Source organism: Papio anubis, chromosome 15, assembly GCF_008728515.1.
Source record: "Papio anubis isolate 15944 chromosome 15, Panubis1.0, whole genome shotgun sequence".
NCBI classification, from domain to species: domain Eukaryota; kingdom Metazoa; phylum Chordata; class Mammalia; order Primates; family Cercopithecidae; genus Papio; species Papio anubis.
Window position 1 is genome coordinate 79,597,097 of NC_044990.1, and position 18,553 is coordinate 79,615,649.

Sequence of the window (18,553 nt, forward strand, 5' to 3'; positions counted from 1 at the left end):
AAGAAGATATAGGAGAATATTTGTATTACCTCAGGTGGGAAAGAATTTCTTAAGCATGAGTTCAAAAGAAATGCAGACTATCAGTGAAAAACTAATAGTTTTGACCTAATTTGATCATTCCACAATGTGTACGTGTATCCAGACATCACGTGGTACCCCATAGATACAGTAGGCCCCCCTTCTCCACTCTCTCACTTTCTCTAATTTCAGTTACCTGTGGTCGGCCACAGCATGAAAATATTAAGACACTTTGAAAAGGATAGAGAGATGGAGACAGAGAGAATGAGTATTCATATTACTTTTATTACAGTATATTGTCATAACTGTTCTATTTTGTTATTATTGTTGTTAATCTCTTACTATGCCTAATTTATAAATTAAACTTTATCAAAGCTATGTATATATAAGAAAAGCATAGTATATATAGGATGCTGTACTATCCATGGTTTCAGGTATCTACTGGGAATCTGGGAACGTTTCCCTTGGGGACAAAGGAGGACTGCTATATATACAATTATTATTCATTAACTAAAAATGAAATAAAAATATATAGACTGTCAAAAGACATCACAGACAAAGTGGAAGACAAAATACTGCCTAGGAGAGGATATTTGCGAACAGGTAATAGTCAAGAGATTAATATCCAATAAATGAGTTAAGACAAATTAGTTTTTAGGAAAATAGGTAAAGCAGATGATGGAGTGAGTCACAAAACAAAGATGGTCAATAACCATAGTAAGAGGTGCTCCCTTGTTAATAATTATAGACATGCAAAAATGCAAGCCCAATTGATACCACTGTTCACTCATAAGATCGCCGAAACCTCACATGTCAAACAATGCGACGTCTAAGCGAGAATGTAAGAACACGGGAATTCTCAACTATTGCACTTGGGAGGGTAAATTAGCACAATTTACCTATACAGCAGGAATCCACAGTGCTTTCTCAAAGGTCCAGACAGTAAACATTTTAGATGTTGAGGGTCATGAGGCAACACTGATATTATGCGGGTACTTGTATAACCATTAAATTATAGAAACCCTTTTCAGCTCACAGGTTGTATCATGCAGGTGGCGGGCTGGATTTGGTATCTGGGCTTGCAGGCCCCTGGTATAGAGCAATTTGGGCAGTACGTAAGACCTAAGCATTCTACTTTTGGACATATATCCTAGAGAAATTCACATAAGTGGGCACAATACATACATGTATTGCAGCATTATAAAAGCACAACCTTGGAAAACAGCCTAAATATCCATCAGAAAGGGAACTGATAAACAAATATGGCATATTCGGAGTCTGTGAAGTACTATACGGCTCTCTACAACGATGACCAAATTAGCTTCATGTGTAGTAAGATAAAAAGATCTCAGAAAAAAATATCTGGTGAAAAACTTAACTGCAGAATATATGTTGAATTTGATACCATTTATTCTAAAAATTGCTGCTACAAATAATCGATAAGGAGGGAAACATATGATCATATATAACTTGGCCCCAGCATGGGCTTACAGGGAGATAAATACGTATTACCAGACCACTCCCCCAGGGATGGCCCTCAGTTGACTGGAACAGTGCTTTGCAAACTAAGAAAACTTAATGTAAATCTTCACAATTTTGGGTATAAAATGTTTTTAGATGTTAAGCTCAAGTTTAAAATACTATAGGTATACATATATATACACACACACATATACGCACACATATATACATATGTATATATCACATATATAAATATATACATATATACATATGTATATATGTGTGCGTATATATGTGCGTGTGTGTGTGTGTGTGTGTGTGTATATATATATATATATTTTTTGAGACGGAGTTTCACTCTTGTTGCCCAGGTTGGGGCGCAATACCATGATCTCAGCTCACTGCAACCCCCACCTCCCAGGTTCAAGTGATTCTGCTGCCTCAGTCTCCTGAGTAGCTGGGATTACAGGTGCCCACCACCATACCTGGCTAATGTTTTGTATTTTTAGTAGAGATAGGGTTTCACCATGTCGGCCAGGCTGATCTTTAACTCCTGACCTCAGGCGATCCACCTACTTCAGCCTCCCAAAGTGCTGGGATTACAGGAGTGAGCCACCGTGCTGGCCCTAAATACTATATTTTGAATGGATGCATGTATGTGCAGGAAACCTGTGCATTCCATTGATTTTAAGGTGCACATTTTCTTTCACCTTTTAAAAACTCTGAAGTAGGGATGCACCTTATCCTCTATGTGTATAGTTTGTTTTTCTCTTTAGTGTTACACAAACTGAGTCTTCTTATGAATGCCGGAATGTTACATTTAGTGAAATATGTTTCAAAAATTGGAAAATGAATTAATATTAAAATTATCATAGTCATTGCCTGGGAGAAGAGGTATAGGGAAGGAGAGAAAGAAGGAAAGAGTGGAAATTAATTCAGGAAGCGGCATCAATGATACCCTAATAAATGGTACTTTACTTCTATAAATTAAAAATATCTGAACATAATATAAATTTAACATTTATTAATATGTGGCTTTACACGCACAAACTGTCTTATTTACACTAAAGGGGCTCAGTTTTGGAGCTCTGAAACATCCTCAGAAATACAGGGTTAACTCGCAGATACATGACAACCTTGGAAACTGGGTGTACTGTGAATGATTATCCTCACTTTCCCATACAAACAACAGAGAGGTCAGGGAAGTTATCTGATTCTTCAGAAATCAGATATCGAGTGACCAGCAGAGCTAGAACCTGAATCTGGATTTTTGGACTCCAATTTCATAGTCTTGTACAACACCACATTTACCGAACTGTTCTCGTTAACATGTAGATGTCTGAATTCTCAATTGCCTTACAGACTTTTTAAAAAGTGTGAATAAAAGAACAAATTATTTCAATTTTCAGTTTTAACTTACAACTGTTTTTTGAAAATTGCAATTAAAAAAGTTAGAAGGATGTTTTGGGTAGACACTTAAATCAGTAAACGGAAAGAGTGGAATTAGAGATTGGTTTTCATCTTGTGCTCTGTGGATTCCTAAAGCCTCAGGTGAACCCCAGGAGTCCTTGGATGAACTTTAAGTGTTTTATAACCAATGCCATATTTTAGCCCATAAAGAAGATTTAAATTACCCGAGAAGGCTATATACCAGTTTTAATATTTTATTTTATCATATCAGTTACCCCAGTAGAATTTTCACTTGAAAAAATATTACTTTACTAAATAATTTAATAGGCTAGTTTTTTTTCTTCCAGCTTTCATATTTTGTGCCTCTGATTTAAGAATCAAACGAATATCTGAGTGTGGAACATTTTCAGTGAGGAAAGTAAATGATTATGTTGCTTTATTAGGAAAACAATTAGGTTGATTACTATAAAATAATTAGATTGATATTCCCTGACATAGATGATTTCAATCAAATCTATCCTGCATTTAAGCCACAATCAACAGTCTGAGTAATTCCATAGTTTTAGAGTAATTTAAACACATAGTGCTTAATAAACTTAATTGAATGCGTGAACGATGAGTAAATGAATGGATGGCACAGGCTTAAAAGTCCTGGAAGGGAAGATGCAAAGACCTCAGGGCTAAGTGTTGTGCAAACACCAGCACAGCCAGATTCAGCTCTGCAAGCCAGGCTTCCATTCCTGCTGCACAATGTTCCTGTCTTTTGTGAATGTTTTAAAAGTCAGCTCCATGTATAAAAAGGCCAAAACTATGTCTATGTAGTTCTACTGTTTGAGTCCGTGACTTCACATCACGTAACAATGCATTCTCATAAACTTTGCAGTGGACATGTCTTAGTTTGCAAAGCCTCTGTCTGTCTACAGCAAACACAACTTCTAGGTTATATCTTGTTTATCAAGGACTTATTTCATTCATGGATATTTAGAATTAAAACTGACCTTAGAGATTATATGTACTTTGTTTCATGGGAGTGATTCTTTGGCAGCAGTTTGACTTGACAATGACATTTTTCAGACAACTTTAAACTTCATTATCCAGGGAAGCAGTAATAAGTAGCTGCAAGACTAAGGGCCAAATCTAGATCAGACAGACCTGGGAACACTCTGGTCTTATTTACTTTCTATGTGACATTGGATAAATCACTAAACTCTTCCGAGCCTCAGTTTTATCATCTGTTAACTGGGAATACTATCTAATTGGGTGTTCCAAAGATTAGCAATAATGCGGTAAGATATTTTGTAACTGTAAGACATATTGCCAAAAACAATAGTAGTAGTTGTTTTTATTTCTTGTGTTCCTGATAAAGGGAAACATTTGAGCCCTCAACTTGGAACTTCTAATGTAATATTACAACTTAGGTTTGCTTCTTAAATATGAACAAATTTATTACATAGAGATGTGCATTTGGTATTACATTCCTTCGTAAGTCATAGGCTGCATTTCATAACATTTTTTCTTTGTTTTTAATGGAAGTACACTGAAGAGAAAAATCTGCTTGTGTGACAGAAGTCGGTTCTTACTGGACTTTGGTATTCCACTTTCCTGTGCTTTTACAATATTTGCAGCGATGTGTTTTATTTTTTTCCATGTGTTTTTTTCCAGTCGCACATAGCACAAAAACACTGTGCTGATTTCTAATTAACTGACTGCACCCCTGAGGTCTACAGCTTCTGTCTTCAGTTTAATTACAGCTGTGAAGAGGATGCAGTGAAATTGAAGACAGTGTCTCTACATGAGAAAAAATAATAATAATGGAATTCCGGTTTGATCCTGAGATCATCTAGGTGTGAATGCTTGGGGATACTTAAATTGGTATGTAAATGTGAGATTTTCATTTTGTTCTATCTTGTTTTCCCTCTTGCAAACACTGGTACCTGATGGAGAAAATTTCTAACTTAACAAATCAAGCAGTTCTTTGATGTGTAGAAACTTAGAATGGAAGGAGGGATCTCATCCAACCAGACTAGTCGGCATTAGTCCTTTGGCTCCCATTTTGAAATTGACCCAATAGGTCAAATATCTGTTGATGCTCATCCCATTATAAAATCCAAGATATAATTGAAAAGAAATGCTAAACTCACCAGAGTGGCAAAAAGGTGATAGAGAATGAAATAGATGGCAACTACAGGTGCCCACATATGTCCCACAGCATTTAGAGTTTGGTCCATTACGTCCACCCATCCTTCCTGGGTGAGGATCTGGAACATGGACATAAATGCCTAAGAGGAAAAGAACAAAGGTCTCACACACTAGCTTTAGGCTTGCATACAACTTCAAATTAGCATGTGATGTTCGAAGACTTTGATCTCAATATTATTGATTTTTATCTGATTGATCAGGGCAAGAACAGTCTTGATTCAACACATAGGAAAGATATGAGACTAAAGATCTTAAAAATGTGATATTTAACTATTAGATGTAGAATAAGAAGACAATTACCCTGAATTAAAATTAGTTTTGTTGGCAGTAAATACTGTTGAGCAAATTAGAAACAAATTCAAGATCTTTGATTTTTGCCGTTAATTTTTTTTCCTTTCAGCAAGCTATCTAACATTTTCAACAGATTACTTTTTTTTGTTCCTGCTGCTAAGAGAAACTTATTTTTATAGTGAATTACATTTGTCTAAAGCATATAAAAGAGCAATAACCTTAATTTTATTTTTATAGTACCCATCTATCATATTATTTTAGCTATCATATTAAAAACATGTGACTCTTTAAAAAATAAATATTTCTAAGTGATATTGCCACATTGAACAGCTTAAAGAGAAACACATTTTTCATGATTTTAAAAAAGTTTCAAGGCACAGGGGCAAGATCACTGAAGAAACCAAGACCCCCCCCCCCCCAAAAAAAAAAAAGAAAAAAAAATAGAGCATTCCAACAAAAGCCAGCCAAGCTAAAAGTCTCATAGTCTTTCTGCCAAGATCTTTGACTAGTTTCATTCTTACATATTTTTCTAATTAAATATATGTGTATCCATGAATCGCCAACTCATGTATCCTATACACGTTAGTAGTCAATACTTTTTAATGAGACTATGATGATATCTGGAACAAGTTGCCCATTGGAGTCTAATGACTCTTTAAAAACATCTTTATAGGCTTAAGTACAATAAAGACATAAATTGAATTCTCGGATATTGGGATTCCAATAAATAAAGTCCAGGATAATGCAAAGATGGACTGAGACCAAGACAGAAACCCGGTTACACTAGACTAGAGGACCTAAAGACAGACCTAATCTGGTAAAGATGATCTAATCTGATTTTTTTTTTTTTTTTTGAAGATAAGGAAAATGATGCTCACAGATGCCAAGTGATTATCCCAAAGTCACTCTATTAGTTTCTGGCACGAATAGAAGTAGCACCAGGCATTAGGACTCCAAAGTGAGTACTTTTCCAAAAAGTGCATCCTGCATTCAGTGAAGTCTACCCAGGATCTACGCAGGCATAGTTACATAGTAATCTGAGTATAATTTTCACACTTGATCTTAGCCAAAAGGCTGAGAAGTGACCTAAGTGCAATTTCCTTCAGTAAGGGTAATAAACTTCCTTAGAAGTACACTGTTCAAGGCCCAGAACACAGTGGACCTATTTGAAAAAGGAGCAATTAATTGTTAAATGAACCACGAACTAGAAGATAACTTCTTCCACTTACTCTTTGTGTGCAAAGTAATTATCTTTACCTTGAGTTGATTTTTCTGTAATCTCATTATCTTACAAAGTGTTTTGTTCATGAAAGTATGAAGTATGTTGTTATTGATTCTTGACCCCAGCACCACCAAGGGCAATATACTATTTTTCTTGCCATGGTGCCGAAGAGACGGCCACTCTCTGAAAAAAGTATTCCTTCTAAAATTGCTTTTGAGAATTTTTCAACACATCACTTATCCTTATTTCAGAAGTTATCACTGAGGGCAATTATTTTTTTCCTGTATTTTTTTTCTCTTGAATATTTATTGTATCCAAAGGTGAGGAACACAAATTCCAAAGATGATTTCCTTAAAAATATGAGATTGCTGTATTTTTTTAAATGAAGGTGTCAGTGTGAAAACATGTACATATCCTAAAGATTCAACAGCAATAGGTGAAGAGTCAAAATGCCTGCCAGTATAAAAGAAATTTCAATGGACATGGCTTTCTTTCCCCAAAAGCAGTAGAACAGCTCATGATGAAGCCCAACAGATTTATTTTGGTATCTGGAGACTTAAAACGTAGGTGCACCTTTCAGCTGTCTTGGGCATGAACCAGCTGATTTTTTTTTCATCTGCTGCATTACATTCGATCAACACAGCTATCATGTGGTCAGTAGATGCTCGGGAACGTGGAGCTATGGGATTGTAATCTGTTGTCGTGAGATAAGCGATGTGGGCAAGAACGCTGGGGTTATCCTCTTTTCATTTCAGAGTCTCAGGAGAAAAAAAATCTAATTTCCACACAGCTCAACCACCTGAAAGCTCATATTGTGAGATGCACTAAATTATATTTGCGAACAAAGCTTTTTGTGACAGTGGGATCTGTGTGTTTCTAGCTGCTGAAATGAATAAACCAATGAAAGGTAGTGCCAACAAATACTTCTATTAGAGGCTGAAAATTAACTTGTGTCCTGCTTGAAGGGTGCCTTAACAGTTTTGTTGAGATTTTTATCCAGAAATTTAAATTCAAATGATAGCGTGCTTGAGATAGTGACTCAAGTGCACTTACTGACTTACATTGTCTGTAGGGTCTGTGCTCTTTATTTATTCAAAAAAGGATTATTAGTGGCTCCTAAAGGTCTGATGCATTGGGGATTTAGTGGAGTAAGACATGGTTTCTTCCCTTAAGAACTGTATAATCGAGAGGGGAAGAAAAAGATGAACAGGATCAATTCTCAAAAAGGAAGAATATTGGCCGGGCGTGGTGGCTCATGCCTATAATCCCAGCACTTTGGGAGGCCAAGGTGGGCAGATCATTTGAGGTCAGGAGTTCCAGACCAGCTGGCCAACATGGTGAAATCCCGTCTCTACTAAAAATACAAAAATTAGTTAGGTGTGGTGATGGGCACCTGTAATCCCAGCTACTGGGGAGGCTGAGGCAGAAGAATTGCTTGAACCTGGGAGGCGGAGGTTTCAGTGAACTGAGATTGTGCCACTGCACTCCAGCCTGGGCAATAGAGCAAGACCCCATCTCAAAACAAAAAAGAAAATAAAAAGAAAGGGAAGAATATTAACTATGGTGTGTAAGCAAAATATGGTAAAACTACTGAGGGGCAACAGAGAAGAGCCAATTTAGTCCTCTTGGGTGAATCAAGAAAAGTTTTGGGAAAATGAGAGCAACTGACCTCAGTATAATGCAGAGGAGTAGAGTTTCAGTGGAAAGAAGGCAGAGAGGAAGGTGCTTCTCTGAACTACCTATTAGCATGTTATTCCATTTTTCTGCCCTGTTGACCATTTTATTTTCTTTACTGGTTTCCACCAACTCTTTACAAATTAAGAAAACTCATCTTTTATCTGCCATGTATGTTCAATGCATTTTCCCCTATACATTTCTTACATTTTTGCAAAGATCAGTTTTACATTTCAGTGTGGTCTAATTTGTCATTCCTTTGAAGTGTTTTTATTTTGCTTAAAAAGACTTCTCTCACTGCATGATTAGACAGAAATTTACCCGCGGTTTTGTGCAGTAGTTTTACACTTTCCTTGTTTTATTATTTTAAACATGTTGAACCTGAAGTGGCTGTTTAAATCAGTTTAAGTCTGAAATTTATTTTGGTATAAGTAATAAGACAGGAATTTTTTGTTTTCACTTCTGATGGTGTTACGCCTATCCCTAGTTAGGATTTCTTGATTTATCCACTTCAGATATAGACTTCTGCTGTGACATGTGAAGATTTCATTCAGCCACAACACCTCTCCCCACTTCCCTTAACCAATCCTAAATTTGTATGTAAATCTCTATTTCTTTTTCCATCAAACTAGAAAGACTTGACCCCTTCCAGTGTGAGATGAAGTTATTACCACTGCCACCTGTCAGGTCACCTTTTCTCTCTGCTTTCATTTTCCATCTTGTGTCGTGTATACATTTACATCCTCAAGTTTCACTGTATATAGATAGATATAGATAGATAGATATAGATATAGATATATTTTTTGAGACGGAGTCTCGCTCTGTCTCCCAGGCTGGAGTGCAGTGGCACAATCTCCGCTCACTGCAAGCTCCGCCTCCCGGGTTCCTGCCATTCTCCTGCCTCAGCCTCCCGAGTAGCTGGGACTAGAGGCGCCCGCAACCGCGCCCGGCTAAATTTTTGTATTTTTAGTAGAGACGGGGTTTCACCATGTTAGCCAGGATGGTCTTGATCTTCTGACCTCGTGATCCGCCCACCTCGGCCTCCCAAAGTGCTGGGATTACAGGTGTGAGCCACTGCGCCCGGCCAGACAATATTTACATTTGTTTTTTTCTATCGTAATTGGGTCATCTGTGCTTCTCAGCAAGTTGACAATCAATATGTTGATAGTCAATGTTTCCTATGAAAACATTGCTCACTGTTGGTCGAGGTAATGTTCTAAAATTATACTTTCCCCTCTAAGACTCTGATATAATGACATGTAAGCTATTAGACAGTAAATGGTCAAGGTTAAATGGAACCTTTCTTACTTTCCATTAATTGCTCAGAATCTGGGCCAATTTACCTCACGCTATTTGAGCCATTGTTAATGCAATTTTTGGTTTGGTTTTGTTTTTGCTGAGATTTTCTGTTTCTCACATGTCCTATTGGGAAAATAAATATATTCTTTCTTTCTTCTACCTCAAGTAGCTTCCATATTCTCACGCATTACACTTATCATTCAGAATAAACCCTTCTTACTATTCTACATATGTTCTTCTTTAAACCATCAATTGCCCAGAAACCATCTGATTCTTACTCTCATAGATAGTGTTCTTGAGGTCCTCTCACTACCTGTTCTAATTTGAACTAATTTTTTTCTAGACTGGTTCCACAGTTGCCATAATTTCCACTTTTAACACTTTTATCTAGATCTTTTGTTCTTTCTAATACAGTGGCAGAGAATTATTCCAAATATCTCACCCCACTCATTAGCGTCCTTTTTCAATTTATCAACCAGGTTTTCTTCTCTGTGTTTTACTGTCTCAGTAATGAGGAGAGGGGTATAGGGAGAGAAGTATTAGCTGAGGCTGTGTATGGACAATTATGCTTGAAATATCAGACTTCAGATATTTCTTCAATTCAGGTAGATTCAGGCAACCTTTATCACAGCCAGAACTAATCAGTCCTAAGTGTTCACTTCCCCAAACTCACTGGCCTCTCTCCAGCCATCATTCCCACTCCACTGACTCCAGGTGAGGGAGAAGTCAATGTCCTCCTATTGGTTTTGGTTCTCTGTATGGGCGAATAGGACAGCTCCTGGGGCTTTCGACACCCCTCTTCATCCTGAGCCTCCTGTACTCTTGAACCTTCTGCTTTCATCTCTTCATATTTTCATTATGCTACATTTTTGTAGCAGAATGAGAGATGATTCATTTTCAGAAGGTATGACATTTTGCCTTCACTCTCAAGCCTTTTCAGCTGAAAAAAATAAAAATGGTGAGCTCTAGTGCCTCTGGAATAAGTGGCTTCTACCCAGAAGTGGTTCCTATCACTTTCCAGGGCTCTGCATAGCCCCTTGGCCAGAAACTTCACAGATTGGAGGATTTGAGTATATGATTTAGTGCTTTTCCAACGTTTTTTCTTCTTAACTTCTTCTTCTAGAAGACAGTCTTAAGGGATGAGCCTAGAGTGCTCTGGGCTCTCTCTCATTCTCTTCTCCTCCTCCTTCATCTTTCTCTTTTCTTTCCTCCTAGCTGCTTTTCAGAGAAAACGGCATGAAATTGTAGCTCTTCCTTACTGCGGTTATGCTGGTGTAATTTTCTCAGGTCATTTTATTCATTTCCTTAGGTTTTAGGGGCAGAGAAGTGGGTAATTTTGCCCTATTTTTCTATTTTACCCCTCAAGTCCAAACCTATACACATAAGTAGGGGTAAACAACTGTGTTTACAAGTGCTATTTTGTTTGCTGCTAGTAACATCATCACATATTAAACATCACTATACAGGTCAATCACTGTTAATACTGCAGATGCCTCCCTGCTGATAACTGCACCAGAGATGAGTAGTTTACTTAAGAATGGTCCAGTTTGCTATGAGGTGATCAGGACCAAGCAACTCTACCCTGCCAGGGAAGAATTAAGTAAATCAAAAGCATCTCCAGTGAATTTAAATGGAAAACTATGAAGAAAAATCAGATTGCCAACAGTAGACTCTGGAAGTGAACAAATGAATGGAGATCAGCCACGCAGTTGAGTGGGGCAACGAAAGGGAAATTACAAAGTCAAAGTTGCCAGCACATTGATGTTCCCAGGAATCAGTCTCTGCACGAACAGAATTTAAGTGGAAAAGAAAACGTATTGAATAAACAGACTGCAATGATTTTCACCTAATGGAGAAGAAAGATTTTGAAAACCGTAAGCTGAGTTCAGTTCTTCTTTCTAATTAGACTGTATCATCTTCCTTGGATATATGAGAACAGGGTGAGAACCAGAGAGTAGAGGGTGAAAGCACAACAGGAGAGTGTGAGGAAGAGAAATGTCACAGGGATGCTCCAGGTGAAAACACAGAGAAAAGCGGTACACTACAGAGCCACAAAATCCAATGCCAGCCCTTTGCATGCTCCTTTGCTGGTTTCTCCTCAATTTCCTAACGTCTAAACGTTGCAGAGCTTCAGGGCTTGACCTCAGATCTTTTCTTATATCTCAGTACTCACTACCTGCTTGATCTCATCCATTATAATGCCTTTAAATCCCATGTATGTACTGATGACTTCTGCAGTTGTATTTCCAGTCCCACCTCCAGAATCAACTCTACATTTTTACTTGGACGGATGTTAGATAACAGGAATCTCAAGTATGTGATGTCTCATATTAAACTCCTCTTGCCCCACTTTCAAACCTGTTCTTTCTGTACTCCCTCCTAGCCAAGAAAATGGCAAATCCATTCTTCAAGTTATTCAGGCCAATGACCCTGAAGACATCTTTGGTTCATCTCATTTCCTCACATCCTACATCCAATCTTTCAGGAGATCCTGCTAAATCCAACCTTAGTCCTTGCTTCCAGTTCTGCATTTGTCCCCGATCTTCCTTGATATTACTACTAAAACAGAAAACAGTTTTCCCCTAAGTGCCCTCACATTTTGGTGCTGTAATTTCTGGTTATAAGTTGAGATTAAGAGCATTGGATAAAAATAAGACCACCAAAGAGGGAAGAAAGGAGGATAAGCAAAAGCCTCTATAGCTTCTCTTTTGTTCCTAGCACCCCTTAAACATCAACATAGGTGGGCTAGGCCACATTGCCTCCACCAGGCTTCCCACAGAGCCACTGAGGACCCATGCCACAGGGCCATGGCAGAGCCAGATCATCAATCGCAGAAGATCCTTTTCTCTCTCAAGCCCCGAGGACTCATTTCTGACCCTGAATATCTCTAATAGACTTCCTTAGAGTTAGGTGAAGGCAAAGCAAGGGTATTTTCCTATGCTGAAATAAACAGGCTGAAAGATCTTGCAAAGGAGTTTTAAGCCCTTAAAAATATCATGGATGACCTTTGAAATTTGATGACTCAATGCATATTTTGGTATTTTAGTATGTGTGGATATCAATTTAAGTTAAAACATAGTCAAATATTCAGAAAAAGTAGAATGGTTAAACATCTTAGGTTTTGGTCAAAATAGAGTAAGTAGAATATATAGTACTATCCCTTTGCTATATCTATATGCCAATATAGATATAGCTATATGCTATATCCCAAGCACAAAGATATGATTTTGTGTGCATATAAATGCTTGAAAGTATATACAATAAACCTGTAGCTCTCAGGACTGGAATGGAAAGGACTAAGGAACTAGGGAAGTGGTATATATATATATATATTTATTTATTTTACTTTTAAAAGAAGTAGGTTTTGGAGATACAATTTGCATACCATAAAGTTCACCTTTTAAAGTGTACAATTAAGTGGGTTTTAGTTTATTCACAGGGTTGTCCAGCCATTACCACTATCTAATTTAAGAACATTCTCTTTATCCCCCCAAAAAAGCTACACACTTGTTAGCAGCCATTCCCCAGTTCTCCCTCTCTCAGCCTTTGGAAATCAATCATCTACTTTCTGTCTCTATGGCTTTTTGTACTCTGGATATTTTCTATAAATGGAATCAGGCAATATGTGGCCAGGGTTCATCCATGTTGTAGTATGCATTAGAACTTCATTCCCTCTTGTTGCCAAATAATATTTTATTACTGGATATACCACATTTTATCTATTTATCAGTTGATATTTGGGTTGTTTCCACCTTTTGGCTATTAAGAATAATGCTGTTATGAACATTTGTAGACAAGCTTTTGTGTAAACATATGTTTTGATAAATTACTTTTGGCTTGATACTTTTTTAAATGTTTGTACTAAAATACATGTAAAATGTACATTTTTTCATTTAAAAATATATACACTAAAATGTTAAAATGTGGTGGGGAATACAACTGGTACCATCCACATATAACTTTGATTTTACAACATAACTTGTATCTACTTTTTAAACCTTTAACTGGTTTCAAGAACTCTCTCTCTACAAAAAAAGTTGCTTTCAAAATAAAATCCACTTGAAAATTTATATAGTAGCTCAGCCTTTTTAGTGAGAGAGTCCCTGTTATGTCTTCCTATAAGACAGCCCTCAAATAGAAGACTTGCCTCGATGGTACTCACTGAGTGTAAAAGCGACATCTCTTCTGCTTTTAATTGCCTTAATGATTCACCTACTCAGTCTCCTTGTTTCTTTTTTCCTCAAACAGCAATAATTAGAATAGTTTCTTCTTCAGAAAAACCCACTGACCTCATAATCTGTTAATATTTTGTTTTATAATTCCTTTGATTTAAAACTTATTCATCTATTCAAAACTTCAGCAATTTTTAGGATAATATTGATATACGGTAAATGTTGGACATATCTAATGTTGGGGTTACATTTCTAAAAAGTATATTGATTGGCAAAGTCATAACTGACAGGATGAAGATCTTATGGAGAATTAGAGGTTAAGGAAAACCAATGAAAACGACATGAAATGTATTTAACATCCCACGGTAAATAAAAGCTCCAAGAGCCACAACTTACTGTGGCTAAACTAAATGGTACGTAAATACAAATACTGTGGATATGGAATTTGCAGTATAAATATAGTACTGTTTGTTAAAGCCATTGACCGTAGCTATTTCTTTATTTCAAATCCCTCCAATTCAATCACACTCTTCCCAGTTCTTCAAATTCCATCTGTTTTTGTTTGTTTGTTTGTTTGTTTTTTGTGAAACCCTCAGGAAAAATATCAATTCCTAGGTGAATCCGATGCTCCATGGCTGCACCTAGCCATCCAGCTGCCCTGTTGGAGAGCGCTATATCCCAGGGAAATGGGTTCCCTTCTCACACAGCCTCCAAAGTGACTTCGACATTGCCAGCAAACCTTCTGCTCCCATTGGTACATGTGCCTATCAGTCAGGAGCTTTTCAAAGCTTCTCCCCCTGGTATAACTTCAGCCACCTCCATCACTGCTCTCTCTAAAGAGATCACCTTTCTAGAAGGAATGGCTGAGGGACCGCGTTTAAGATAGAGATTGAATCACTGAATATGCAGACCAGGATGCTCTGTAAGCTGGCAGATCAGTGAGGCCAAGAACCAAGAACCCAGCCTCTGCTTTCACAGGGTCTGAGTCTAAGTCACTGACTTACTTAATGGCTTTGGGTAAAACACGCAGCCGTCCTGAGACCAGTCTTCCTCAAATATGCAATCCCAATGTCACCCGAAGATTGTTTTGAAAATCAAAATAACATATATGTGAATACTTTAAAAATAATAAAGCATTATATAAAGAATAGTTTAAATAATAATTTTGAAATCTGCCTTAAAAATATTGTAACAAGGAAAAGCAACTTCTATCCCACTGGTTGAATTCCAGAATTCCTATGTATTCTTTGTTTTTGTTTTTTTTTTTTTTTTTGAGACAGAGTTTCACTCTTGTCACCCAGGCTGGAGTGCAATGGCACGATCTCGGCTCACTGCAATCTCCACCTTCCAGGTTCAAATGATTCTCCTGCCTCAGTCTCTTGAGTAGCTGGGATTATAGGTGCCTACCACCACAACTGGATGATTTTTGTATTTTTTAGTAGAGACAGGGTTTTGCCATGTTGGTCAGGCTGGTCTTGAACTCCTGACCTCAGGTAATCCACCCGCCTCAGCTTCCCAAAGTGCTGGGATTACAGGCATGAGCCACTGTGCCTGGCCCAGAATTCCTATGTATTATTTATGACTTAAAATGTTTTGTCATATATGGTGTGATTTCATTTTTATAAAGTTCAAAAATTATACACGATAAACTATTTTTTAAAGAAATTTCTTTTAGATACATAATTTTGAAAGTTTGACAGTGTTTTCAAAGACATTATTTCCTTTCATCTTTGAAGTACACAATACATATCTTCCAGCTATAAAGGTCTACTATTCTATGATCTATTAATTGATAATGGCAGTCAATTGGAAAATTTTGTTTTTTTAATAATATACTTTCCAGTCTATTTTTCCAAGCCAGATCTTACCTATAAAAGTTAAACAAAGAGGCTACAGTGACTTGTTATTAATAGGTGTTATGAATTGCCTTTTGGTGCTGTCAACTCATCAGGGTCTTCTATTGAATCAACAGTAAAACTTGCGGAGTTGGCAAATTTACTGAAGATAAGGAGGCAAGTAAATTAAGTGCTTTGCTCTATGTCTTAAGTCATCACTTGATGGGATGTTAAAACGCAATGGAACACTAACTGAATTTTGGTGTAGGGTCCTGCTCTGGGGAGTTTAATTATGAGTGACTTTTAAATGATAAAGTTTTTGTACCTATTTTTATATATCTCTCTCTACGTATGAACTCTTTTGAAGTTAGAGATCTGTTGAAGTCAATTACCTTTGTGTTAATAGAACTGAGGCATTTAAAATATCAATATATCTATAAAATAATTCCTTATTCCTTGTGATTTCGGAGGAAATAAAGTTGAAACTGGTGGTTTCAATTAATTCTGTGACTGCCTTTTATGTTGGCAAGAAAGACCAAGTAGTTCTTGTTTCAAAATGAACCCACATTATTTATTTTGCTTTTACAATTCCCAAAATATGCTTGTTGCCAAGCATTCCACTTAAATGAATAAAGAGAGAGGAGAAAAAAACTGTTTATTGTTCAAATTTTAGATGACTAAGGAAAAGTCTCACTGAATCTAGACTAATGTAATTGGCCTTAAATGTCAAAATGAGCTTGAACATAATTAGAAGCAAAGCAGACATCAGAACATTATGCCCATTCCAGCAGCAAATTACTTTACTTAAGTAGAGTCTACACTTAAATATAATTTCAAGAGTAAAAGAAAAAAAAATAACAGAAGCACATTGGCAAAAATCAGCGAATCTTTTTGCTAGTTATGAAAATATACGTAGGTATGTCCAGTTGTCTCTTTCCTTGGTTATGCTTGGGTTAACTTTTATGTATTATACCATAAATGACAACTGGACAAGATCATGAATTTGTACTAGGATTTCACTGCAGCCAAGATGAAATGACGTGAGAACAGGCACTGAACCAGGACTAGCATTTGTATGGTGCTTTGCAGTTCCACAGTAGTTGTCCATTATTTAATATAATCTTACCAATGACCCTGTGAAGTGATTACTGTAGGTATAATGGCCCCTACTGCAGGTGGAGAGCTGAAGTACACAGGGTTTAAATCATGAACTCCAGCTTACAGGTAGCAAATAGTGTTGCTTAGTATCCAGTCTGAGATCTCTTGACTTTGATTTCCTGCTGTCCTTTTGGGTGTTGCAGGTAACAGACATTTAAGATCTAATAATTACTGATCCCTTTCCATTATTAAAATGAATAAAACAAACAATATACATGCATATTCTCAGCAATATCTAAAAATTTTAATCCTCTTTTTTCTAGCATAGTCCTGGGTACCTATCTTGCACTCCATACAATGCTTGGCTGATTAATGAAAAATAGATATCCTCAGTATTTTTCACTCTTTGCTAAAATAAGCGCTACTGATGAACATTTTTACATATGATCACATAATCTTTTTATTTTTATGAAAATATAAAATTAAAAAATATATATTAATAAAATTATTTCAGTAATTTGGGACTTAAAGTTCCTGCATTAGAAATATTTATTTTAAGGAAAAATATTAAGATCGACCGAATGAACTTATATTTTACTCCTGACAATCTTTCTTGCAGAGCATGGTATTTTTAGTTGAAAGGTATACTTCCCACTGGTTATGTTAAAATAATTTTGAACTGCAACGGTCTAGCTGACAACAAACAGCTGTGAAAATGAGACCTGGAGATTTATGCAAATGGGGGACTTTTGAATTAATGCTCTTCATGGAACAGACTGTCAAGTTTCTTGGAGTACTTATGACCTATTTCTTAATAAGAGATTTTGCTAATGTCAGCCACATTAAATTTTTGTAATGTAAGTTATGCGTTTCACTGGCAAATATGTGCTACAAAATTGTACATGAAGTTGATATTTTCATTTCATTGCAATGATAATTTACTAATATATACAAAACAGTGCTCTAAAAAACACGGATGTATGCCCCATTGTTAAATGGAGGATTAATTAAAAATATTTCCATAACTATAACAGCACAGAATCTACATAGGAAATTTCACTATGTTCTCTTATTCATTTGTATGACTATGCTCAAGAATAAGATTTTTCTATTTAGCTTTAAATAGAAAGCAGCTTTGGTCAGAGAAATGCTTATGTTTTGCATATTAAAATAAACAACACTTCAGACATGGAGTTTGCCTGGCTATTGTTCCTCTCTTTACAAATGTGGATATGTGACTATTATTTTCTCTGCTCGTTCCTCATGCCCAATACTTAATTTTTAGAAGTCTTAAATGTGAGATTTTGTAAAATCTCACCCAATTCCTGCCGTCCTTCCTCCCCGTATCTTTCTCTTATCATGTGAAAAAGTAACCTGTGTAATGAACTTTGATTTCTCATACGTCTTCGCTAAGTTCACAAATAAAGAGCTTTAGCAAAAATGATGTAGTCTTTTGCAGATATAGATTTCAAAGCCACACTTCTAACACTGCTTATTTAGGACTTTAATACCTTAAAAATAAACTTGATAGCTGTTGATGAATAAACACTTAATTGGAATTATTTGACTTTAATAAAACATTTTACAAGTCAAAAACCTAAATTAGTTTTATTGTAAATATAACTAGCATGTCCGTGTGTGTGTGTGTGTGTGTATTTTCTTTCTTTTAGACATGCACTTGCCATTTAAAAAATGTTTTTTTCTCGTTGATGTTTAACTATAAATTAAGGTTTTATAACTATTTATCAATCAACCTGTTTCTACTTTTGAAGATTTTCATAGTAAAATATCTGAAAATACCAAAATATATGAAGAATAAAATAATTCAAACAGTTTATATATATACACACACACACATATACATAACAAAAATG

The 18,553-nt window shown here is 36.3% G+C and overlaps 1 protein-coding gene across 6 annotated transcripts in view; it reads right to left on the minus strand.

The window, feature by feature from the left end:
- Positions 1 to 18,553, minus strand: part of NALCN (sodium leak channel, non-selective) — a 342,682-nt gene that overhangs the window by 124,408 nt on the left and 199,721 nt on the right. For all 6 annotated transcript variants that reach the window (XM_021929744.2, XM_003914045.4, XM_009192178.4 and 3 more), the window contains one exon: positions 5,031 to 5,168. In XM_021929744.2, the coding sequence (XP_021785436.1) occupies positions 5,031 to 5,168 (138 nt within the window). The remainder of the gene's footprint in view (positions 1 to 5,030; positions 5,169 to 18,553) is intronic.